At 48.0% G+C, this 25,593-nt stretch overlaps 1 protein-coding gene across 3 annotated transcripts in view; it reads left to right on the forward strand.

The window, feature by feature from the left end:
* Osp (myosin phosphatase Rho interacting protein outspread) overlaps positions 1 to 25,593 on the forward strand; it is a 323,581-nt gene that overhangs the window by 274,617 nt on the left and 23,371 nt on the right. For all 3 annotated transcript variants that reach the window (XM_076327530.1, XM_076327533.1, XM_076327535.1), the window contains exon 4: positions 20,578 to 20,766. In XM_076327530.1, coding sequence (XP_076183645.1) covers positions 20,578 to 20,766 — 189 coding nt within the window. The remainder of the gene's footprint in view (positions 1 to 20,577; positions 20,767 to 25,593) is intronic.

Consider the following 25,593-nt stretch of genomic DNA (forward strand, 5'->3'; position numbering starts at 1 on the left):
CGAGCTTTTCGACCGATGGTTGATCCACGAAAACGTGGAACGTTTCTCGATGTTTCGAAAGTATTGTACGCGAATTACTCGATGGTTCGCGATCGATCCTTGCCTACGAGATCCTAGACACGGACAGTGACGGATGGTTCGGCATTGAGAGGGAAGGATCGAGGTAAACTCCTTCGAGTTTTGCGTTTTACTCGTCTACGGGAATCTGTACTCGTCCGGTTGTTTACAATCCCGAAGAACTGTACACACCGTTTCGCGTTACAGGCTTCGATTCCCGGTTAAAGTCTCGAGACGTTCCTACGCATCGCGCAAAATCGTGTAATTGAGACGTTGCTCTCTTGAACGTTGGACCGTTCGCACGATTAAACACCTCGGTACATTCACTTAACCGTAGAAAGGCGAGGTAAGAATGCGCGACACCGTGTACCGGCGTTCTAAACGTATTTTTGTGTACGATGCGCGGAGAAGGATGCGCGGTGGCCGGTCGCGTCGCTGGTTTCGTTCGGTCTCACCGAAGACGCGTTGCGAAACCACGCGGTACCACCTCGTCTCGAGTCGCTTTCCGTCCATCGATCCTCGGGGCTCGATCGATAACTTATAAACGGTATTCCTTTCCCCGACGACCTTCGCCATTCCACGATCGAATCGAATCTCGGGGGACCTTCGATCTCCGCGGCGCGATCGATCCCTCGATCCCGTTACTCCTCGCGCGTACGCACACCTATTCGTCGAGGGAAAAGGCAGTCATCCTCGCGGAATGCATCGAACGACACACGCGTGCTCGAAGCGGTAACGCGCGAGCGAGCGAGCCAGCGAGCTAGCCAGCGAGCGAGCGAGCGCGCGAGGATGATCTCAAAGGTTAACGATGTTCCACGCTTCGAGCGGATCTCCCTCGATCGTTGGAAAAGGTGAGGGGAGTCTCGATCGTGTCGTTCCTGTGTCGATCGTTCGTGAAATCTCGAAAAAGGCCGGAGGATCAAGGACACACGATCCATCCGGGGGCTCCCTTTTCGCGATCTTTCCGCGCGGGATCGTTTTCTCGTTGTGCCGCAATCGCCTCGACATTTTCCTTTGTCGAGGAGCCTCCGCGAGACCAAGCTACCGCTCGTTATGTAACGTTTTCTCTCGTTGCTTGTTCGTTTTATCTCGTGAGACGTAGGAGAGATCGAAGAAGGTTGGAAGTGGAACGCGAGTCGGCTGAGGTCACAAGTTTCGGCTATGGAATACGAGGAGCCGCGAGGACGTCCGAACCGCGTTTAGAATTCTCGAAGGAGTCGCGATCAGTCGATCCCGACTACAGAAGCTCGCCAGATATGGTGATTTCTCGGTGAAAATCCTTCCGTAGCTGTGTCGATGACCGTGGAACGAACTCACTGCGAAACGTAGAATGTATTTCAACGATGGTTTCTAAATATTACGCGATTCGCGAGTGTTCCAGGTCTAACGGTCGAGAAGCAACGCGACGTGGACTCGCGCGATCTACCCGAACGTGGATTTTATCTTCTCTAGGGTTTTTTAAATCCGATCCAAACTAGGATTAGAATTTTCCAAGCGTGGAGTCTACGCCTCTAGAGTTAACGCAAACGGAGACGTCTATCTAGAGTTTTCTAAATTCGATACTAACTAGGCTTAAGCTTCCAAACCTGGATCTCATCTTCCTTAGATCAAGAGTTTTCTAAATGCGATCCAAACTAAGTTACGATATTCCAAACCTCGTAGAACCTTCAACTCTACATTCAAACGTAGACTTAGAACTTCCCGAATCAATTACACTAGTCTGAGATTTCTCTACCCTCCTGCAAACCAGATCTCTAGAACCAAACGTAGGTTTCCTCGCACCTAACCCAACACGAGAGAATCTAATTACTCTGTTCTTCCACGATCTACCGCGCAACCCTTCCCCTTGGACATCTGTCCACATTTCGAGCAGCACGGTATAGCAGTTTATCAGAGTTAGGACACATGGTCTCCACTCCAGCAGCATACGGACAACCCTCGTGTATCTTCCTTAATCAACGACCCTGTAGTACACAGGCTACCCTCGATTCGACACCATGGTACCTCGTACCGGAAGGGTCGCGGAGAACCAACACGGCTTGACCCTAACTCCCGTACACGAGTTCGTCCCTTCCGACAGAGGGTGGCAATCGCCAAGACCCAGACCTTTACCCCAATTCCTTTCACGTAACGGTTCGACTAAACAATTATTTCGAGATAAGATATTTCGATCGATTCCTCGACCATCAAGGAGAATCAACACGGTTTGACCTTAACTTAAGTACACGAGTTCATCCCTTCCAACAGAGGGAGGCAATCGCCAAGACCTTTACCCAATTCCTTTCACGTAACGGTTCGACTAAACAATTATTTCGAGATAAGATATTTCGATCGATTCCTCGACCATCAAGGAGAATCAACACGGTTTGACTTTAACTCCAGTACACGAGTTCAACCCTTCCAACAGAGGGAGGCAATCGCCAAGACCTTTACCCCAATTCCTTTCACGTAACAGTTCAACTAAACAATTATTTCGAGATATGATATTTCGATTGATTCCTCGATCGTCGTGGTGAATCAACACAGTTTGACCTTAACTTAAGTACACGAGTTCAACCCTTCCAACAGAGGGAGGCAAACGCCAAGACCCAGACCTTTACCCCAATTCCTTTCACGTAACGGTTCAACCGAACGATTATATCAATCGATTCCTCGACCATCAAGAAGAATCAACACAGTTTGACCCTAACTCCAGTACACGAGTTCATCCCTTCCAACAGAGGGAGGCAATCGCCAAGACCCAGACCTTTACCCCAATTCCTTTCACGTAACGGTTCGACTAAACAATTATTTCGAGATACGATATTTCGATCGATTCCTCGACCATCGTGGAGAATCAACACAGTTTGACCCTAACTCCAGTACACGAGTTCATCCCTTCTAATAGAGGGAGACAATCACCAAGACCCAGACCTTTACCCCAATTCCTTTCACGTAACGGTTCGACTAAACGATTATTTCGAGATACGATATTTCGATCGACTCGTCGAGCGTCCCGAGGCACTGCACGAAAACTATGTATCACGAAACGCCGGAGGTGTTGGAACACCTGTGCCGTGCGATGCAAGCGGCTACCTGGCGTGCTTCGATATTTCGACGCGCGAGCGTACCAACGGGCGAGCGATTCTTTGCCGATGGTGGCACTATTATTGCTCGCAATGTTTATTAACCGCGGTACACGCGCCGGTCGGCACGCGCATTAATCTTCCGCGGCCGCGAGATAAGCAAACGCTCGCGTCACTTCGAACGACGGTTTGCATATTATTTACGTCATCGATAAATCTTCTTAACGTAACATTAACGGCGCCCGTGATAGAATCATCGGCCACGATTAATCGATTTTCGAGCGAGTGCCCCGCACCGATGGAAAAACTCGCGGGAACGGTGCTTTTTTCCCAGATGTTAGCCGATTGAAATTATCTCGTTATTCGCCGAGACGACGACCCTACGGTGCGAACGAATTTGTCAAAGTTCGTCGTGCAGGAACAGGAAACGTGGATTGTGGGTCGAGGTCAGTATCCGGGGGAATAAATTGAACGTTGTCTGATGGAGTTCAATGGAGGTGATTTGAATTCTCTTTGAATCGAATCTACGTTGATTTTGGGAATTAGGGAATTTTTTTTGAGGAACGAGAACAATCGAGGTAGGAGTTTAATAGAGTCGGAGGTGATTTGAATTCTCTGTGGAGCGAATCTACGTTGATTTTGGGAATTAGGGAATTTTTTTTGAGGAACGAGAACAATCGAGGTAGGAGTTTAATAAAGTCGGAGGTGATTTGAATTCTCTTTGGAGCGAATCTACGTTAATTTTGGGAATTAGGGGAATTTTTTTTAGAGGAACGAGAACAATTGAGATAGGAGTTCGAACGGGATGGATTCTGGGCTGAAAATGGATACTAGGGAAGATCTTACGGAAGTTGGTTCGAGGCGGGTGAAATTGGCTATTAGGATTAGAGCTAGGTAATCCTAGTCTAGAGAAAGCTTCAAATTTGAATGAAACTTGGGAAACGATTTTAATCTTGGAAAAGTCTCTACTTTGGATTAAATTTCCATCCTGGAAGTGATTCCGGAAATAATTCTGCATCCAGATAAGCTTCTAATTTGGATTAAACTTGGGAATCAATTGTAAATTCAGATAAGCTTCTAATTTGGATTAAACTTGGGAATCAATTCTAAATCCAGATAAGCTTCTAATTGCTTCTAATTTGGATTAAACTTGGGAAATAATTCTACGTCCAGATAAGCTTCTAATTTGGATTAAACTTGGGAATCAATTCTAAATACAGATAAGCTTCTAATTGCTTCTAATTTGGATTAAACTTGGGAAATAATTCTACGTCCAGATAAGCTTCTAATTTGGATTAAACTTGGGAAATAATTTTACATCCAGATAAGTTTCTAGTTTGTATTAAACTTGGTGAATAATTCTAAATCCAAATAAGCTTCTAATTGCTTCTAAATTGGATTAAACTTGGGAAATAATTCTAAATCCAGATAAGCTTCTAATTGCTTCTAATTTGGATTAAACTTGGTGAATAATTCTAAATCCAGATAAGCCTCTAATTACTTCTAATTTGGATTAAACTTGGCAAACAATTCTACATCCAGATAAGCCTCTAATTTGAATAAAACTTGGTAAAAAATTCTGGATCCAGGTGTATCTCTAATTTGCATTAATCTCAAAGAACTCGGTAGCAGTCTCGGACGAGTGCCGAAGGAATCCCTTGTACCGAGTTTCCGGGTCCAGATTTCGCGTTTCTCGTGTTCGCGCGCGGCTGGATCTCCTCGGCTTTCGAATCAGGTTACTCCGATCGAGCTGCCAGTTAACATCGACCTTCTGCGATCTCCTGCTAGCCACCACCGCGGTAATGAAAGCAGCCACCGGCGCTCCGCGATAGCAGCCGCAATTTGTAACCGGGGCGAAGTCAATTAATAAGGACACGGAGCCATTAATTTAATTGTGCCACGGCGGAATCGAAGCTCTCCGGCCGCGTACACCGGCGTCTAAACAACACCGAGATTTATTAATTACGAAATTCCCTCGTGACGGGCCGCGCGAGGTCGCGTCTACTGGCTGACGATCCGCGCGCGGATTGAATTATCGGCCCCATCTGCGACGAAAGCGACGGATTCCGCGCTGATGAGCGTGTAGCTCGTTCGCGTTTCAGGGAAATTGCAAAACGTCCCCGACTTCGCGTGGGTTTGGCTCGGGTTCGGCTCGTGGAACGTCGTGCGTTCCCGGTGATCCGTCGAGGGAAACTTAACCTTTCAGATTCGACCTTTCGCAAATTACTCCGTGGCAGACCTTCGATACGCTTCGGTGCGTACGAGACGAGAGTGCGTGGTTCGTTCTAATTGTCCAGGCCTCGGGGTACACCGGTGTTGAGTCAGCCAGATGCCGAAAGGGGAACGACGAATCGTTCACTTTGCGCAGATGTCGTCCGAGTTGGAACCAAGGTGTTCGTGAGTTGGTTCGAGGTCGGTTAGGGGTTTCCAGGATTCGTGGAGATATCTGGAGTTAACTCGAACGTGGAATTAGTTTAAGGTGTCGAGTTTCCAAGTATGATCCAAGTTAGAGTTGGTATAAGCTAGGGTAGAAGTCCCTGGACTTTGTAGAATTCAAGTTTCTAGAGTTTAAAGAAACTATGCTTCTAGGCCTCGTAAAACCTAGGTTTTCGAGCTACATAGAACCTAGGTCTCTAGATCGTACAGAACCTAGGTTTCTAGACCATATAGAACCTAGGTCTCTAAGATCGAGTCCAAGGTTAGTTAAGAGCTTCTAGGATTCCTGGAACACTCTAGAGCTAACCCAAAGGTAAAACTCGTCTAAGGTACACGTAGAGTTCTCTAAATCTAATCCTAGTTTCTCTAGGGGTTGATTTAAGCTGGGATAGAATCTAAGTCTCTAGACTTTGTAGAAACTATGTTTCTAGGCCTCGTAGAACCTAGGTCTCCAAGCCATATAGAACCTAGATCTCTATACCATACATAGCCTAGGTCTCTGAACCACATGGAACTCAGATCCCTAGAGGCAACCCAACCGTGGACTTCCTTCCGTCCATATGAGAACCATGTGTTTCGAACTTCACCTACGCTCAGTCAACGTCACCCCACACCAATTCTCACCAGCTCCGATCCAAATCGAACCCAAACTCGTCCAGCTCCGAGTGAACCGGACCTACATCTCCCCGAAGTCTGCAACTACCAACTATTCTCCGTTTTTCTTTCGTTCCCCGGAATGTGTACTTTCCTTGCATATCTATACGTTCCTTCGCACCGATCCACAGTGAGCAGTGGTATTCGACACACGGCTTCCCGATCGCAATCGAAGCCTGCTCAATATTCTAATCCGCCCCCGAATTGGCTATTCTTTTAATGATTATTACGACACGCCGGGACTCGGCAATCCATCGATTTCCTCGAAGGAACTTTGTCGGCCGTGTACGGTCCGGGAGATAGGGGGCTAGAAACTGATTAGAATACCAGGGATTTCCTCGCGGCGCGAGCTCGCGCCGAGCGAGCGGCTCCTCCCCTGCAACGTGACGGAATGCACGCGGAGTGCCGAGCCTAGTGCCTTTTGCGCCTCGACGCGAGATGAGTTTACGCGCCGGGCGTCCGCGTCCGCGTCCGCGTCCGCGCGCCTTCGATGGAATTCCTATAGCTCTCGTGCTAACGAGACTGCCAACGAGGAACGAAATGAGATCGCTTTTCCCATTCGAGCTACGCAGGGAACCGCGTGAAAAATTCAACGGGGGTATACTGTGGGAAGGTCTACCGATCTAGTTACCGGAGAGGGATTCGAACGGTCTCGAGTCGGACTGCCTCGACAAAGTATGCGCTCGGATTTGTGTATCGATTTCTGCGATACGATGGGATATTTGCACGCGATCCGCCGACAAATCCGACCTTGCCGCGAGACTGCCGATTAATCCTCTCGCCTTTTATTCGATACTCGACACCTAGACGGTGCAATTTCCACCAGAGGGGGAATTTCTGCAAACCCCTTGGACACTAATTTTTGAACACTCGAGGTCGACACGCTCGATTCTAGAGACAGAAATTACATCCACCCCGATTGCATTTGTATCGCGAATTTCAGCTCGTAGCGTACACGAGGCGCTCGCAGGTGTTCACCGGGCGCGATCGATCGCGCATAGGCGTCGCCAAAGGGTTAAACGCTCGCGGAAACCTCGACGTTGCTCGATCGTTCTCTACCGGCTGGTTAAAATACAATTCGGTGATTTCAACCCTGGTGCAACCGAAACGGAAGTAACGCGAACCTACCGTTGACCACTGTGCAGATCGTGACTCAAGGCTGCCACAATTCCGGTCCAATGGGAGCGGGGTCGAACGCAACTTTGTCCTAATATAACCAAGAGTCTACAACTTGGGTTAACCATCACTTAGGACTACCTCAAGCCCCGCACAATTTAGACGAAGCATAACTCGAGCCGGCCATAATTTAGATAAACGCGGCAGATACAAGTTAGGACCAGCACGACTACAACCACGCGCAATTTAGACGAAATTACAACCTGGGAGTCGCGTAACTCGTACCGAGCTACTCGATCGGCCATTACTTAGGGCTGGCATAACTTAATCCAATTATAACGTAGGGTCCCGACGCGTCCGGTGGTGCGTTGCAGCGGATTAAACCTATGCGCAACACGGCCATCGTATTAGATGGGATCTAGTATAATCGAGACCGGCGAACTAAATCGATCCTATCGCAATTTGATCGCACCTAACTTGGCGCGGATCGAGCTTCAATTTCGACGTTTCTAATTTAGTTCGAGTCGCGATTATAGTGGCGAGGGGGGATCGGTTATTTGTCGCTGAATCCCTCGACGTTACAGGGCAGGAGGAAAAGAGCGTCGGTGGCTCATCGTCGTCGTCGTCGTCGTCGTCGTCGTCGTCTCGTCGTCGTTGCTCGGGACTCCGATGGGTTCCGGTTTTATCGATCGTTTTTCGTGACGCGCGTTCGCGAGTGCGAGCGAGTCCCCCTGGACACCGGTGGGACCTGTTTCCACCGATGAAAAGTTACCAGATCGTTCAGCGTCGACGACGATACGCCCGACAGACCCCCGTTGCTTTCCCAGATGGAACTGGTCGAGCGTGCGAAAACGACAGCGCAGAATCGCGGATACGTACGTACGTACGTACGCTTGTTGCTCGCTCGCTCGCTCCTGGGGAACAGAAACCTCTGTACGCGACGCCCGGCCTTCCGAGACGCGATCGGTCGATCCCGCGTGGTGATCGTCGGACGGTTACAATTTTTACGCGAAGCTCGAACGTACGCAACAACGAGACCAAAATCGCGTCCAGACGTGCGCAACTCGCGTTCGAGAACCTTTCGAACGATTCCTCGATGCTTCTGGGGTGTCTAGATACCCCCGAGTCGGGCTCTAAACGTTCGAGAGCCTTTAGAGGGGTTTGTCGATGACCATTCTGGAGTCACGATGCGCGCAATGTGACCTCGAAGTAATCGAGACAGTTTCAGGTGGTACTAGGTTCGGCGATGTTGCTCTAAAAGGAGTTTCTCTAGTGTTAGAGCCTCTAGTGCGACGAAAGTCACGCTCAAATATATGCAATGAGCTCTCGAAATAATTCAGATCCTTCGAGAAGGTTCAAATTTCGTCGATGTTGCTCTACAAGGAATTTCTCTAGCGTTAGAGCCTCTAGTGTGAAGACAATTGTACTGAGATGTATGCAATCAGCTCTCGAAATAATTGAGGCCCTTCGAGAAGGTTCAAGGTTCGTCGATGTTGCTCTAGAAACAGTTTCTGTCGCGATAGAGCCTCTATTGTGACGAAAGTCACGCACAAATGTATGCAATAATCTCTCGAAATAATTGAGGCCCTTTGAGAATGTTCAAGGTTCGTCGATGTTGCTCTAGAAACAGTTTCTGTCGCGATGGAGCCTCTAGTGTGACGAAAGTCACGCTCAGCTGTACGCAATGAGCTCTCAAAATATTGGAGACCCTTCGAGAAGGTTCAAGATTCGTCGAAGTTGCTCTAGAAGGAGTTTTTCTCGCGTTAGAGCCTCTAGTGCGACGATTATCGTGCTCAGATGTATGCAAAGAACGCTCGAAATATTCAAGACCCTTTGAGTATGTTCGAGATTCTAGCACGTATCGTCGAAGTATAGAAAATCATCTCCATACCTTTTAAATATATTAACTATCTCCGTTTTCAAATCATCGTGAATTATATTTCCAATTTCTGTGTATTTCCAACACGCGTGTTCCGTATTGTTATTGCAAGTTGAACGACCCTTGGGCCACCCTCGCGCGCGTCCACCCGTGAAATTCGACCCCCGTTGATACGTTGCGCGCGTCTGGACGCGGGTTTAGCCGACGACGCGTCTCGATCGGGGCGTATTCGTCTCCGTAAATTACAGCGACGAGAGCTGCCCGTATCCGAGGCACGATCTGAGACCCGCGTGGCCGTGCGCGGACAGAAACGAAGCTGGACGGGGCCCGATAAGCGTCGCTAATTTCCGTAAATTCGCCAGCGACTCGGCCGGGGCGTTACGTTTTAATTGCGGCAATTAATTAGACCTGGATCGAGAGCCGTCCTCGAGCGGATCTCGCGCGGCTCACGGAACCTTGGAACGCTCGCCCCTTGACGACCTTGCGTCGACGGAAGGCTGCTGCCGCCGAAGACGAAGCTCGATGAACGGTGTTACTTCGATGCTGAAAAGTACAGCATTGCTTTGCGCAATGATCGAAAATTGGGAACGATGATTCGCGGTATCCAAAGTTGTGTAATGGTGGAAGTTTAGAGGAGTCATAAGGTAGAAGTCTAGAGGAGTCATAAGGTGGATGTCTAGAGGAGTCGTAAAGTGAGAGTTTAGAGGAGTCATAAGGTTGGAGTTTAAAAGAGTCATAAGGTTGGAGTTTAGAGTCATAAGGTTGGAGTTTAGAGGAGTCATAAGATTGAAGTCTAGAGGAGTCATAAGGTGGGGGTTTAGAGGAGTCATAAGGTGGAAGTCTAGAGGAGTCATAAGGTGGAAGTCTAGAGGAGTCATAAGATTGAAGTCTAGAGGAGTCATAAGATTCAAGTCTAGAGTAGTCATAAGGTGGGGGTTTAGAGGAGTCATAAGGTGGAAGTCTAGAGGAGTCGTGAAGAGCGAAGGAATATTATATTTATTTTGAAGAATTTGCAGTTGGTTGAAAATGGCGAAGACCGTTTCCACTGATCGTATCAGTACCTGCTGCAGTCTTTCGAGAACCCAGACACGAGTTCATTTTCTCGACAAAACCATTTTCTGAGTACGAATTTTCGAGCAACCTTCAAACGTTGACTTCAAGATGCGCCAAAGAGGAAGATAATCTGGGCAAAGAGACTGGACAAGGAGCAAAGAAGTCGAAGTACCGCAAAGACAGAGTGGAGAGAGAGAGAAAGAGGGCTGGAAGATGCGGAGGAAGATGAAGAGACCGCCACGGGGCGCGACAACTTGTGTTTTACATAAGCAGCGCGGATCTTATCTAGAGTCTGGTACACTCTGTACACCGCAACCGGGTCACGAAGCAGCCGGGTACCAGATCTCTTGGATCCCCGACGACCTGGACCAGGCTGGTTATTTTTATTTTTGACACCTCGGCCTCTTATCGCGGCTCTCGGTTGCTTTTTGCACCGTTTGCCACCTTGTTCGCCACGTTTTTTTCCCGCTCGTGGTGCAACGGGTTGACACTTAGGCGCCGAGAACGGTATTTTTGCTTCCCGTTGGAGTGATCAATTGGACCCCTGATGGAATTTATCGCCGTTGAACGGTTTGATTTCTTTTTCGAAACGTTCGCGCGTTGAATATCCTGGTTGCGCGAACCGTGCCCTCGAAAGATAACTGCGACGACGACCACAGGGGGGCCAAAGAGGTACCAGAATTTTCACAGGATCCAAAACGATGCTCGAACAGTCTTCAGAAGGACACTAAACAACTTCTGGGTGGTATCTGTACTCGCAGCTGTCTTTAGATAATTTCCAAGCGGTTCGTAGAAAGTCCTCGAACTCGCGGAGATCGACGAAGCTCCCGATCGGTAGGTAGCGTAGTTTCCGCCGCGAGAAAACATCGATTTGTAAATCCGGCTCGTTAGGGGGACCGAGTCGATCGCGGCCCGTAATCACGGCCAGCGAGAGTTAATGACATTCCAAAGGGGGGCCGTTTGGAATAAATCAAAAAGCGTATCCGCGCGCGAGGACATCTCTCGAAGGAACCCTTCCCGCTAATAAATACGTCGTACGAACAAAAACGTCGGAGCAGGGCGGTCTCGTGTACATAACGACCAGACACACCGGCTATGATGTATCGCCGCGTCGGACGCGTCTGGGCCGCGTGCGTACCTGGCATAATCCGACGACTATGTGGAGCACTTGGCCGAAACGGGGGGAGGGGGCCCGGTCGGCTTAATAGAGCTTCGTACCGATATTAGGGCCGGGACTATTCCGGTAATTTATCGTTCGAATCGGTTTACGAGAATTCGGTTAATCTATTACGAGCGCAGTAATCGAATAGTCGAATTGTAGTAGAATTCTATTACGAATATTCAGGTATCCGATAAATGTGCACTCTGTTCGAATAGTCGAGTCGTACTCGAGTAATTTATTACTCGAACCGTCTCGCGAATATCTAGATATCCGAGCAGTGCACACGGTACTCGAATAGTCGAGTTATATTCGAATTCTATTATGAATATTCAGATACCCGATCAATACACACACTATTCGAATAGTCGAGTCGTACTCGAGTAATTTATTACTCGAACCGTATCGTGAATATTTAGATATCCGAGCGGTATACACGGTATTCGAATAGTCGAGCTGTACTCGAATTCTATTACGAATATTCAGATACCCGATCGATACACACACTATTCGAATAGTCGAGTCGTACTCGAGTAATTTATTACTCGAACCGTATCGTGAATATTTAGATATCCGAGCGGTGCACACGGTATTCGAATAGTCAAATTGTTCTCGAATTCTATTACGAATATTCACATACTCAATTGACGCACACGGTATTCGAATAATCGAATCGTACTCGAGTAATTTCTTACTCGAACCGTATCGCGAATATCCAGATATCTGAGCGGTGCACACGGTGTTCGAATAGTCGAGTAGTATTCGAGCGAGTGGTATTCGAATAATTTACAGCGTTCGACCAGGAGAAAACGTGGCAAACGTACCTTTGATACGCATTTCATTCCCAAGCTCGTTTTCCTTTTCCGACGGAGAACTACTCGGTCCCCGTTGCCCCTGGATTCCTGCCGGAAGGCGACCGAGGACCGGAAGCCGCGCAGCCGCGAGACACGATACGCGCCGAGTCTTAATTCAACCGGGCATAAATCCCCGTTTTAATTAACCTTCCGTCCTTGCCGCGTTCTTTTTCCCGAGCGCGGAATAATTATCGGTCCTTTCGCGTTTCGCCGTTTCTGGACAAGCATCCGTGGACCCGTCGCGAGAGCCAGTTCCCGCTCGGTGGTCCGTAATGTGGAACGCCCGGACCAGATCGAATTCGCGTCCTCGCGACCAGTTTATCGTTCCTCGGGCCCCTTACGAGGGCCCGCGACCAACGTTCCGCTCCGTGGAACGACAATTATCTTTTAATCCATTCATGACTCGCGCTCTCTGCACACCGCTCAACCTGGGACAATTTACTTACCTGGAACGCGAATCGGTGTCGCGACTGGACTTATTAGGAGAATGGTAAACAGTATCGCCGACGGTACCATTTTACCCGCTCCGGGGGCAATTAGAAATTCCTTACGATCGCTCGGCCGATTGTTTTCCCTGCTTCCCGTTCTTCGACAACTGAACATATTTCGACAACCGAAACAATCACGGTGCATCGATGACTGGCGCGTGTCGCGAAAATTTGCCTTCGTCTCGAAATTATTCACGGAAGATTTACCTTAGTCACTCAGAACAATAAACTCTACTCTTCTTTAATCATAAATATTAAGCTTTCAAAATTTTTAATTTTGTAACATCCACAAGATCGATTGAAACACCTTGGAGAAAGACCCCAACTCGATCTAACGCAAAAGCGGAACAACCTATTCAGAAACTTTATCAAAAAGAGTTCGATCTTAATTGAATCAACTGGGTAATTACTTGACCGAAAAATCGAACGTTTTCTTATTATTTAGCAACGATCACGTTGCGAGAATCGAGCCACGGGTATCGTCGTGTCTCCCTTAGGAAATCATCGTGGATCGCGGTATCGGGGCCCCGTTTCCACCGCGAAATCTACGGCCTCCGGGCGGCGATAAAGTCGACGATTTAGAAACGAGCACGGCCGACGAAATTCCGCGCAGGCCTGCGCGGTCCCTGCTGTCTTACTTTCTATTATCCGCGTTCTCGCCACGGCTGAATGGAGACCGTACAATTAAGTACACTTGACGTTCGTACACGGCGATCCGTGAACCGTCCAACGCTCCCGGCTCGGTTCACTTTGTTGGCCGGCGACTACAATTTGTTATTTGTTTATACACCGGCGGCGCGCGGGCACCGCCGCTGCGTGGGAGGCATTAAGGCGAGCCCGCAACTGCGCGTACTACGAGCCACACACGTGCCAAGTCGGTTGCGTAACGCGAGAGGATCGAACCAGCGGACGCGATTTCCAACGACCAGTCTACCAGCAGAAGCGGCTTTCTTTCCCGCGAGATTAAATTTACAGCTGGTTTTCCACGGGTTTAACGAGTTTATCGGCTTCCACGTTTCCAAGGGGAACGTCTCCCGGAGAAGATTCCCCAGCCAATGGTATTTCACCGATCGCGGTTACGCAACGACCTGGACGTACACAACTTCGTTGCTATTTAGCGGAATCTTTTCTCGTACGATTTAACGGACCATTGTTGCTCGACGTACGTCGCGGAGAATTTTTCTTATCGATGCAAGCGCGTCTGGAATAATTTGGTGTCTATATTTCAGTTTTAGAACTTTGGATGTGGTACTTTCGGTAGAAGTTGCGAATAATTGGTCAAACTTTGCTGCACCTCTTTATCGCGTGCACTTTTTTCTCTCAAGACGTTAGGATTATCGACGACTGGTGCATCTTAGATACGTCGAGGAGAATTTTTCTTATCAAAGTGCATCTGGAATAATTTGGTATCTATATTTCAGTTTTAGAACTTTGCATGTGGTACTTTCGGTGTGGTAGAAATTGCAAATAATTGATCAAACTTTGTTGCACCTCTTTAATGCATACACTTTTCTTTCGTAATACGTACCAAGTATCGACGACCGGTGCATTTTAGATATGTCGTGGAGAATTTTTCTTATCGCTGCAAGTGCATCTGGAACAATTTGCTATCTATATTTTATTTTTATTCCCTTGGATATGGTATCTTCGGTGCGGTAGAAGTTACAAAGTTACTTAAACTTTGTTGCACTTCATTAGATGCACTTTTCTTCTGTAACACGTTCAAAGTATCGATGTTTGGGGGTATCGTTGCGATTGAGTTTCGAACAATTTCTACATTTCACTTTTAGACCTTTGAATTCGGTCCTTTCGGTATAGTAGACGTTACATAAAATTACTTAAACTTTGTCGCATCTCGTCGACTGCACTTCTTTGTTACGCAACACGTTCGAAGAATCGACGATTAGGTGCTCTACAGATATATCAGGGGATATCTTCGGTGTCGCGGAAGATCTCGGATAGTTGCAATCGTGTTTCGTATAATAATTTCTGCAACTGTGTTTCACTGTTTGAACTTTGAACGCGGTCCCGTCGGCACGATGGAAGCTACGAATAATTATTCCAACATTGTTGCGCCTCGTCGAGGGTATCTGCGCCCGTGTAACCGTCCTCGCATGATTCAATGCGCATCGGTTGCAATTTTTCTCGCGGTAACGCGCACAAAGTATCGACGACCTGAAAATTTTTGCGCATCGTTGCGAGCGCGTCCCGAATAATCATTTTTACGGTCGTATTTCACTTTTCAACCGTTGCACGCGGTTTCTTCGACGCGATAAAATCCTTCCTATAATTATTCCAACATTGTTGCGCTTCGTCGAGACCGCGCCGCATAATTTAAACCGCATTTGCAATTTTTCTCTCGGTAACGAGTTCGAGGTATCGGTGTTCGAGGACTTTTTTCGTCGGTACCGCGTTTGGAATGATAATTTCTGCGTTAAAATTTCACTCTTCGAACTACCGTTCCTTCGAGTACCGACGACTACACTCTCGAACGTAGAAGTTTTCCAATCGTTGCAATCGCGTCCGAAATAACAACATTCGCAACTGTATTCCATTTTTCGACCTTTGTATACCGGTCTCTCCGGTGCGATGCAATCTACAAATAATTACTCGAACTTTGTAGCACCTCCACGGGTGCAATTTTACCCTCGTAACGAGTTCGAGATGTCGACTCCTATAATTTCGCAGGGGGGATTGTTTCTTATCGTAGAAATAATAATTTTTGCAATTACATTTCATTTCTCGATGTTCGAACACGGTCGTTTCGGCGCGCGATGCAATTTACAAATAATTACTCGAACTTTTTCGCACCGAGTAGTTTCTCCTCGAGCTGCAATTCCAGCCTCCTCTCGTGCTAACGACCTAACCCTTAGGTATACCCCGAGTAAAATCTACCTCACCGTTCGAAACGCGTTTCGAAGGAAACTAACAGTATTCGCAACCATATCTCGACCTTTACCGGCGTCCACTCGCCGCGATAGAAGCATCGTATAATTATTCCAACATTGTTGCGGCTCGTGGCCGCAGCGTGTATACGCGTCCCCCGCATAAATTCAAAGCGCATCGGCTGCAAATTTTTCTCGCAGGTAACGCGCACGAGGTTCGCTCGCGCGTGCATCTTTCCACGCGCGGGCGCTCTCGCGCTCATATTTCTCGAGCTTCTCCCTCGTCTCGCGTGCACGCAAAAATTTACATTTTACAAACACCGTGCGCCCCTCCCCTCCGTGGCTCCCCTCGGCCGGTGTACACCACGGCGACGAGAAGACGCACGATTTAACGGGTATTTTTCGGCTGGAACCAGCGCCGCGTTAACCGCGGCACGGTCCTGTTTCACGCGGCGCTTGATTAAGCGGTACGAGGAGCTCGCTGACGAACCTTTACCGTTACCGGGACTCTTTTATCGCGAGGGCAGGCTAATGAACCGCTTCCCTGCCTCGCAGAAATCTACATTTAACAAATTTTCTCGGCCCCCGCCTCCACCGCGACGCGATAAACGACCGGTACGGGATAATTTAAGGCGCGCGACGCGCGATGTTTCACCGACATTAGCGCGCGGGTTTCGTTCCCGAATCTCGAGGATCGTTCCAACGCGCGGCTCGCGTCCTCGACCATTATTTCGAGCGCGTTACGTGCCCCGTTCCTCGTGACTCGTAACTCGCGCGTGCTCGTTGCCACTCGCGCGATAAATCAACGCGGGGCGAACACCGTCGACGATCCGGTGGGAGAAACGCTGCGAAATTGTTGCTCGAAATCTTCCTCGATTGCACGCGTTCACCTTGATCGTGGAAAATTCCACACTCGAGCGTGTTTCGCGAAGAAAGAAGCTAAACCGTGCTTTCGAACTGCTGGCGAACGACTATGAAAATCGAAATTCAACCGATTAAACTTTTTCGCAACGTATAATTTTCTTCCATGGATGATTTCGAAGCACTCGAGATCGTAAGGTTTGTTTCTCGTGTTTCTATTTCGCGCGAGTTGTCAAGATCTACTCGTTTGCGAAAACGTCTCTTCTTCGTCTCGATACTTGTTACTCGATCTGTAAAGTACAGATTGCGTACAAGTTACGGACGATCTTACGAGCGACGAAACGATCTACCAAAAATGAAACGTGATCGTTTCGAAGATCGTACCGCGTTGTAACCGTGTAACGATTTCAAGGTTCGCGTACGAAGTTCTCAGCTGGTTGCGATTCTCACTCGAAGGGATCGGGAAGTTCGGGGCAGAAGGTAGTGGAATTCGCGTTGGTCGCGAGCCTGTCGAGTATTCTCGGACAACCGAGATCCCTATTTAATTTGCTCCCGCGTTCGCGGCCGACAGGTGTCCAGTTTTTTGTTTTTTTAACTGCGTTCGCGTCCCCTCGATATATTACTCGTCGCGTCAATCGCGTTCGAAAGGTTAATTGCCGTCCGGGACGATACTTTGTAGCAGTCACGACTACCGTTTCAGCACGGTGGATTTTTCCCGTCACCGTGCCCCCCTCCCGTGGCACCCGGTTTCCTTTAACGATCGTCCTCGTCGCCGTGGGCGACTTCGTTTGCACGATCCCCGGCCGCGAATCGCGGTCGAGCGCCGTTTTCACGGATCTTTCTTTCCTCTAACGACTTTCTACGACCAATAAGGAGGGTCCCCTGGTCCCACTCCCCTCCGAGAGCCAGTAACCGGTAACCACAGACTCGTAATCGATTGGAAATACTTCGAATGTTCGTTTATTACCGATAATTACCACCGCGTAAGAGCCTAGGGTGTCGGCGAGATTATCGAGCTATGCGCGCATACTTGCCATCGACTCGCGTCTCGTAGCTTCGATGATTTCGATGATCCGGTTTGCGTCGAGATTTAGGTACAACGAATCGACGGTACCCCTTCGTATCCGATTTTCTCGAAAATATTAATATACTCGCGGTCCCCGCGCCGCGTAAGAAAGCAATGGGAGCATCGATAAGAATAGCAACGCTCGTATCTTTCGTTCCAGTTCTTAACCGAACAGATAACGTTATCGTCGTAAGAACCTCCGTGGTCTTAGACCACGCGAGAGAACCTCTACGCAGAGACCTATTGAATACTTTGAACGATACGTTTTTCTTTGTATCCGTTTCTTTTTATAATCCGGAGGGATTGACAGACCGTAGTCGGACATTGAAAAATTGGTAACGCGGAATCGTTCGGCTTTAAAGCAAGTTTTGACGCAAATGTTTATGCTCCCAGCGGGCCCGAGTTGGGTCTTGGAGAAGAAGAAACGACATAATCGTGAATCTTTTTAACGTTGTCGACCTTAATGTCGGCCCGAGTCCCGCTTTTTTTTATACGGCGTAATAAACACGTAAAACGAGGAATAAAATCCGAGCCGTCACCGTTGTCGGGTCCAATCAGTGGCCTTCGAATCTGCAATGTAATCCAGAAAGATAAAAAGCTATCTCGCGAACGTTCCCATCGTGCCGTAGTCGATCGAACGACCGATTTCTATCGGGGATACAATTTCCGGGAGTTTCGAACGCGAAAATAAGATCAGAGCGATCGTCTTATCTCGTATTTCGAATCCCGGAAGGCGTCGTCCAACGATCCTTCGCGCGAGCTTACGCGATCGAGTTATCGGCGTATTACTCGGAAGTTTGTCATTGAATCATCGATATCGGTAAAAATCACCGATACGATGATTCCAAGTAGCAATCTTTGACCGTTAAACCGACGAAGAACCGGGGAGAGCCGGGGAGAGACGGGGAGAGACGAGGGAGAGCCAAGGGAGATCCCGGGAGAGCCAGGAAGAGTGAAATCGGATCTCGAACGTAACACGAATGTTCGTACCGTACAGAATTATTCTTTCTCGACATTACTCGATTAAAAGCACAAGTCTTCTGCATTCTGGACATTTTTTAAAACGAAACAAACCCCTCCCGCGTTCATTTTCTACCCTTTTTTTTTCACGATCGCCCGTTCCGAGTACTTGTCGCGAACCACGTCGGCGATGTTCGACTCGATTTCGTTTTACGACGCGAGAACTATTTCTCGAACATAGTAATAAGGCGTTATTCCCGTTGGAAGCACCGCGTTTACGAGTGGCGAATAGCGCGGTACTCGTAGCTAGGCTGCCACTTATCCACGCTGGAACAACGCGGTTTCTGGAGAGGAAGACGACGACGACGACGAAAATCATCGTTTTCGTCGTGTTCGTCGGGGTGCTCGTGCCCGTGCACCTTTACGCCCCGAAATTGACGACAAAGTAACACCGGAAGATTTTATTCGCTACGTCGCGCCACCTTGTCCGCGCTCCGCCGCGGTTTTTACTGTCGCGAGCGTTACGACGCACTAAATTATCCGCGGCCGCAATAAAACCGACGGTGAACAAATAAACGCGAAATTACGGCTGAGACCCGGCTGTCCGCGGGGCCCCGTGTGTTCTACCGGGGCTCTCGTTGGAACAGCCCGCTCGAAAATGGCCGATAAAAAGGTCGTTCGGTTACGTCGACGATTTCCTAGCCCCGCGAGTCGAATCAACCTTTATACGTGGACGTTTCCCGCCACGGGACCCGTTACCCGCAAAAATGCGGACCGGAGACACGACGATTTCAGAAAACGATGGAAAACACCGGCCAGAGAATGCAGGAAGACCGCGATGCGATTACGCAAGGTTTTATTTCGGTTCGAGCATCGAGAGACTGGATTAATTGTTCGCCATATTGAAGGTAATCGTTGGGCATGGTTCAGAATCATTGATAGGCATTTCTAATGGATGTGAATCATTCGATGGAGTTGACTATATATTGGAGAACTCTCGGTGGAAGTATTGGGTTGAATATGTTTACACACTTTAAAAGAATCGTGTTTCATTCTCACCGAAAAGAAACGAAACGATTTTCCGAACAACCGAATAATTCGATCGAGTTTGACTATATATTGGAGAATTCTCGGTGGAAGTATTGGGTTGTTCGAGAATGTGATTTCGTTTTCCAAAATGGAGAATATAAAATTTAGTAAAGTGTTTGTACACTTTAAAAGAATCGTGTTTCATTCTCACCGAAAAGAAACGAAACGATTTTCCGAACAACCGAATAATTCGATCGAGTTTGACTATATATTGGAGAATTCTCGGTGGAAGTATTGGGTTGTTCGAGAATGTGATTTCGTTTTCCAAAATGGAGAATATAAAATTTGGTAAAATATTTGTACACTTTAAAAGAATCGTGTTTCATTCTCACCGAAAAGAAACGAAATTTTTCGAACAACCGAATAGATCGGTCGTTTCGTACGAAAGTAGATCGGAATGGATAATCGATAAGAGTAATTTCCTGGAGTACAAATATAGATCGAAATTGATAATTCCAAGTCGAGGATCGACTAGAACGTACTTTTGCGAGGAACTGTACGGTAAGATTCGGATTGCGCGTCGTGTGTACGACGTTGAACTGTTCGTTCCAGCTCGTCGGTTCCCAACGTCCTCGTTGATCAGCTGATCGAAGCTGCTCGAGATACAATTAAGCTCGTAGCCGATCTACCCCCCACCCCCGTCGCTCGATCCGACCTCGTTGCTTTTCTGTGTTTGTAGGTCCGCCTTCCTAGGAAACGGGCCCGATCTCGACATCGTTCGTGTCGACGAACCGCTCCGTGTCGTTTACACCGTGACGTCGTTCCGTATCGAATTATTATATCGTACGTCGAAATTGTACCGGCTACCGGACGATTACCCGATCGAGTTCTTCGCGAACAGTATTATTAAATACAGTATTATTAAATACAGTATTATTAAATACAGTATTATTAAATCGTCCCCGTCCAGAGCAATGATTAACGGTGGCTCGATGTCGATTTCTTTCCGTTGCAGCCGGAGACTGTTCCACAAGCAAGGATCGATATGACGCGCGTCCTGGAGGTAGCTGCAGCGGAGGACGTCACGGGACATCCGTACAGCCTCGCCGTGAGCTCCCCGGAAGGCGTAACATTCGTGAAGGGCACCTGCCGCGAGGACACGAGATGGTGGGCCGACGTGCTACAGGTCTACTCGAGGAACAAGGTACGTTCTACTAGCCCCGAACGTTAACCGGTGAACATTGAAAACCATAATCGTACCCGTAAATTCGATTTCAACAACTCGTACGAGCTGCCCGAGCCGGCGAGACCGTGCTCGAGCGATTAGAATCGCGCAACGACCCGCTCCTTGAAAAATCTACCGTGCCCCGTTTAAAAGAACGTAGGTGACCTTCGCGAGACCTTGACGCCTCAGAGCGACCTTTCTCCGCGAACGTTCCAAGTGTCCACCTCGAGGTCCTTCGAACTCCTTCGATGCGTTTCGCGATTCGAACGGGACACCACGCGCAAGTATTACAATTTCGAATATTTCACGGAAAGTTACAACGATCATTGATCGTTTTTCAACAAAATTCCTTTTGCGTTTCAAAAAGAACCGATGCTGACACTTTCTCGGCCGATTTCCGGGCCCCAACTCTCTTCGAAACCAAAGTACCGGTTCTCCACCTTAGTTTCTCGTTTCCATTCAGGATCATGGCGATACACTCGAGTCTCGTCCACAGTAATGAAACAACGCGTGAAATCCTCTTCGTAATTTCCAAAACGCTCCGAACATTCTCCCGCGTGAAATTGACCAAGTTCGGTGTATCGAAAACACGGAAGATAATTTCCCTCGTCCCTGAGACTTGGAGGTTACCCTTCACTTTGTTTCTCCGTCGGCAAAAGGAACGGAACCCCGTTTAATTTATTTCGTCGAGACGACAAAGCGGCAGTTTCGCGTCGAGATTCGTCGAGCGGTTCGTCCAGCGCGGAGAACGCGCGACAGGTACACCCATCGAGGCGCGTCGACGTATCGACTCGTCGTATGATAAATCGTTGGTCGGGTCCGTGGTGTCCCGTATATGGACGGAACGAGGTTTATAAACGAGGAGTTCGCCGCTCGGGTTAATTCCCGCGAGTGGTGAGACGCGACGGGGGATAGCAAAGAGAGAGAGAGAGAGAGAAGAAGAAGAAACGAGCTCGGCAAAAGTGCGATAATGCTCGATCATTAGCGCGAGCTGTCGCGGCGTCACGCTCGTTACGGCTCGAAATAATGCGAGCTCGCGGCCGCGGCAGAAGTGCACCGTAGCCGTCGACCGATTGGCGCTTTTCTGCGATTCACCGGGCCGTTCCGCTCCGCGGCTCAAAGGGCTCCTTTCCACCCCGAGTTTCTTCTGGCTGGTTTTCTTTTTCGTCGAGAGACGCTGGAATAGAGCCGATTATGCGGGCGACGAGCGGCGAGGGGCCGAGATACCACGGACGCGACAATGAACGCCTAGCACCGACTCGCGAACGCCCGAGTCCTCGTGTTCGTTAATCCCCCGGGAACGATTCAATTCGATTTCAGAGCGATCCCCCGATACGACCACGCGAGCATTCAGCCTCCCGAGGATTAACTTTGTACCGAGGCGTTTGTATCGCAATTAATTTTAATTGAACGAAAGAAAATGGGACGATGCCTCGTCGGGCATTTTTGCTCGCGCCGCGCTTGATAAATGGCGAAGTAACGGGGGATGGTGCTACGTGACCATCGTCGACCGTTTACGAGATTCTACGTGGTACTGGTTCAGAACGGTATCGAAATTTTAAGTAGTTTTTTTTCTAAGTTACCATTTTAACCCTTTCGACTCCAGAGGAGATCCTAGATCGCCAGATAATTCACTGTACTGTTTTCGATCCGGGAAAACTTCCTGGTTTGGAATTCAAATTTTAATTTAAATATTGCGTTATAGAAGTATGTAAAAATGTTCCATTTCGGATTCATTTTACGATTTGGAGGATTTTCTCGAGGCGTTGGTTCCCGGGAGCGAAGAAGCCTCGAGTGTAAAGGGTTAAATGGATCGAAGCTAAGTAGAGTTTCTAATTTTTTGGTACGTTCTTCTTTGAGAGTTTATGAGTTTATTAACCAGTGGAGATTTTTGTGAAATTATAAGGAAAGAAGGTTGACCACTTTTGGACAACAAACGGACTGAAAAGGTGTCTCTTGGAATTTTTATCGTATCAAGGACGTATCGATTGTACGTGGTCTTCTACAAGTGAGAACATTATCGAAAATTAGCGTAGTTTGCCTCTAAGTAACCTCTAAATGGATCGAAGCTAAGTAAAGTTTCTAATTTTTTGGTACGTTCTCCTTTAAGAATTTATAAATTTATTAACTCGTGGAGATGTTAGTGAAATTCCAAGGAAAGAAAAGTCTCTTGTAGTTTCTATCGTATACAAGCGAATACGTTAAAATGGTGGATAATCGTAGTTTTAGAACGTTTCGCTTAGAAACGATACAATCGAGTTAGGTAAAATTGTAACGCGTTCGACCGCGAACGATTATTATTAATTTCGAAATTCTCGGAACGATCCGTTCCAGCGAATTAACGCCCATCGTGGAAACAATGCGAGTCGACTTTATCACCGTTACGATCTACGCGTACACGATTGTTGGAGTACGTCGAGGTGTTCGCCGCGATCGATCGAGAATCGTGTACCCTGTCGCTCGAGAGACTGTCACTCGCCGCGTTGCACGAAGACCGGACGTCAACGTGGATCGCGTTGCGTAAGAAACGATCGATCGAAGAATAGAAACGCGCTTCTTCGACGCGTGAGAAAAGATCACCGGGATTCGACGATCCGACGTCCAACGCTCGTCGAATTTCACTCGAGATGACCAGGTGTCGCGATTATCACGAATTTCTTACGAGATTGTCGATATTGCTCCGAAATTTTCGGAACAGTTTTAGATTAAAGTTAATTTCTCGCATTATCAAAATTTTGTACCTAAATTTTGTACAAGAAGAATTTTTTGCAACATTGTCGATCCTGTTTTGAAATTTTCGGAAACCTTTCACTTTTTAAACCAAAAGGAATTTCTCGTGACGTTATCGATCCTGTTTCAAAATTTTCCAAAGCCTTTTTTTACCTTTTAAATTAAAAGAAATTTTTCGAGACATTATCGACCTTGTTTCCAAATTTTCGGGAAACCTTCCTTCACGTTTTAAACTAAAAGAAATTTCTCGAGACGTTATCGCTCCAATTTTCAAACTTTCTTCCACGTTTCGGATTAAAAGTAATATCTTAAACGAACATTATCGATTCCATTCCGGAAGCGTTTCACGTGGTGGATTAAAAGGAATGTCCCGCAACAGTATCGATTCCGTTTCGAAATTCCGTCCGCTCGCGGATAATACATTACGGTGCCGAGCACGGCATCGAAAGGGAATCGTATTTATTCGCAATTCGACGAATGTTATTTTAACAAGCCATTACTGCCGCCGCGGAGACCGTAAGTTTCAATTGTATTCGCGGAGAAGTCGTAAACCGGAGCCCCGGAGGGCTGGTTCGGTTTATCGTCGCGAACATTACGCCCTTTGACCGCAAGGAGTCGTGGCGTTGCCCGTTCGTTACGGAATTTAAATCTCGAACGAGCGGCAATTTGTCCAGTTGGAATTATTCCACGTTACCGGATCCGCGTTTAGACTTCTGTAACGCTTAATTGATATTCGGAACGAGCCGATATTCCCCGCGACCGTTGCTTGTAAAAGGAAAGCTGCGCGAGAAAACACGCGTTCAATGGTCGGCGAATTATCTCGCAATTAACCCGGAGATAATTGATCGCGTCTAAACGCTATCGGACAGGTGACAGGTGTCTCTATTCGCTCCGCGTACGCCAACGATCGCCACTTTATTTCGTATATTGCTACCACGGCCAGTGTAGCAACGCGTTACGTAGAATGAAAAATAAAACGGTGGGCCCGTTTCCTGCGCGTTCTCCGTTCCCGTGCGTACTCACACACCTGCAACCTGTATACGTACGTGTACGTGTTGGCGTACGTACGCGTACGTACGCGTCGCCTTGGCCTCGTAACGTAATCGTACGTTTACACCGGCAGGTCCACCGGTGACGACGAGGTGTTTCCATTTGCCGATCGATCGTTCCTTGCGTAACGGAATCGACGGAACGCGGTTGCCGAACCCTCGAACGATACCCCGAACGCAACTTACGAAGTTACGGAGCCACCGAACACGTCGCGAAACATTTTCACCACTTTCGCAAACACCGCTACGTTAAATCTAACGCGATTGACCCATAGTTTATAAAAAAGTAACAGAGAGCGGAGTAGAAAAATAAAGAAGGAAATACATTTATCGAAACACGCGCAACGAACAATGCTTGAGAAATTTACTCACCGCTCGAGAGACAATTTCCTTGCCAAAAGGAACAACATTCGAAAGAGTCGCTTCTCTCACGGTTAAATTACAAAACTCGACACAATATTTACCATCTCCACTTCCGTTGAATATTCTTCCCAGAGTCATCTTCTTTAAACGCGTTCTGAAATAAAAAAAACTATCGATTTTTCACGCGTCGACGTTTTCTATTTTTTCTTTCCCTTGCCCACAAGCGCGTCGCTACTCTCGGTCGATCCGGAACGATCGAGGCAGTCGAGGAAAGTCGTGTACCGTGTCCACGATGGACATTTTACTCGAAACTATTACGATCTACTTTCATTGACAGATTGACCGTTATTACGGCCAGAAGTGTTATCGTCCGCGGTCCGTCGAGGCACATCGTCTCTCGACGAGAAGATCAAGCGTTTACGGCTATCACGCGCGCCACGGTCGATTGAATCGTTCGTGTTCACGTTTGTTCGGCATCGTCCGCTACACGGTCCCGCGCTCTTATGAATTATGCACGCCGGGAAGAGCACCTTCGTGGAATATTATCAGTGTTACTCTTATCTGGCATTATTACGGCCGCCTACCGCGACCCGGTCGCGCGTATTCGTTGCAGCGTACACTCGCCCACGTAGAAATTCTACGGCATTCCGGCGCGGTGCCGCGA

Source organism: Ptiloglossa arizonensis, chromosome 2 (assembly GCF_051014685.1).
Source record: "Ptiloglossa arizonensis isolate GNS036 chromosome 2, iyPtiAriz1_principal, whole genome shotgun sequence".
NCBI lineage: Eukaryota > Metazoa > Arthropoda > Insecta > Hymenoptera > Colletidae > Ptiloglossa > Ptiloglossa arizonensis.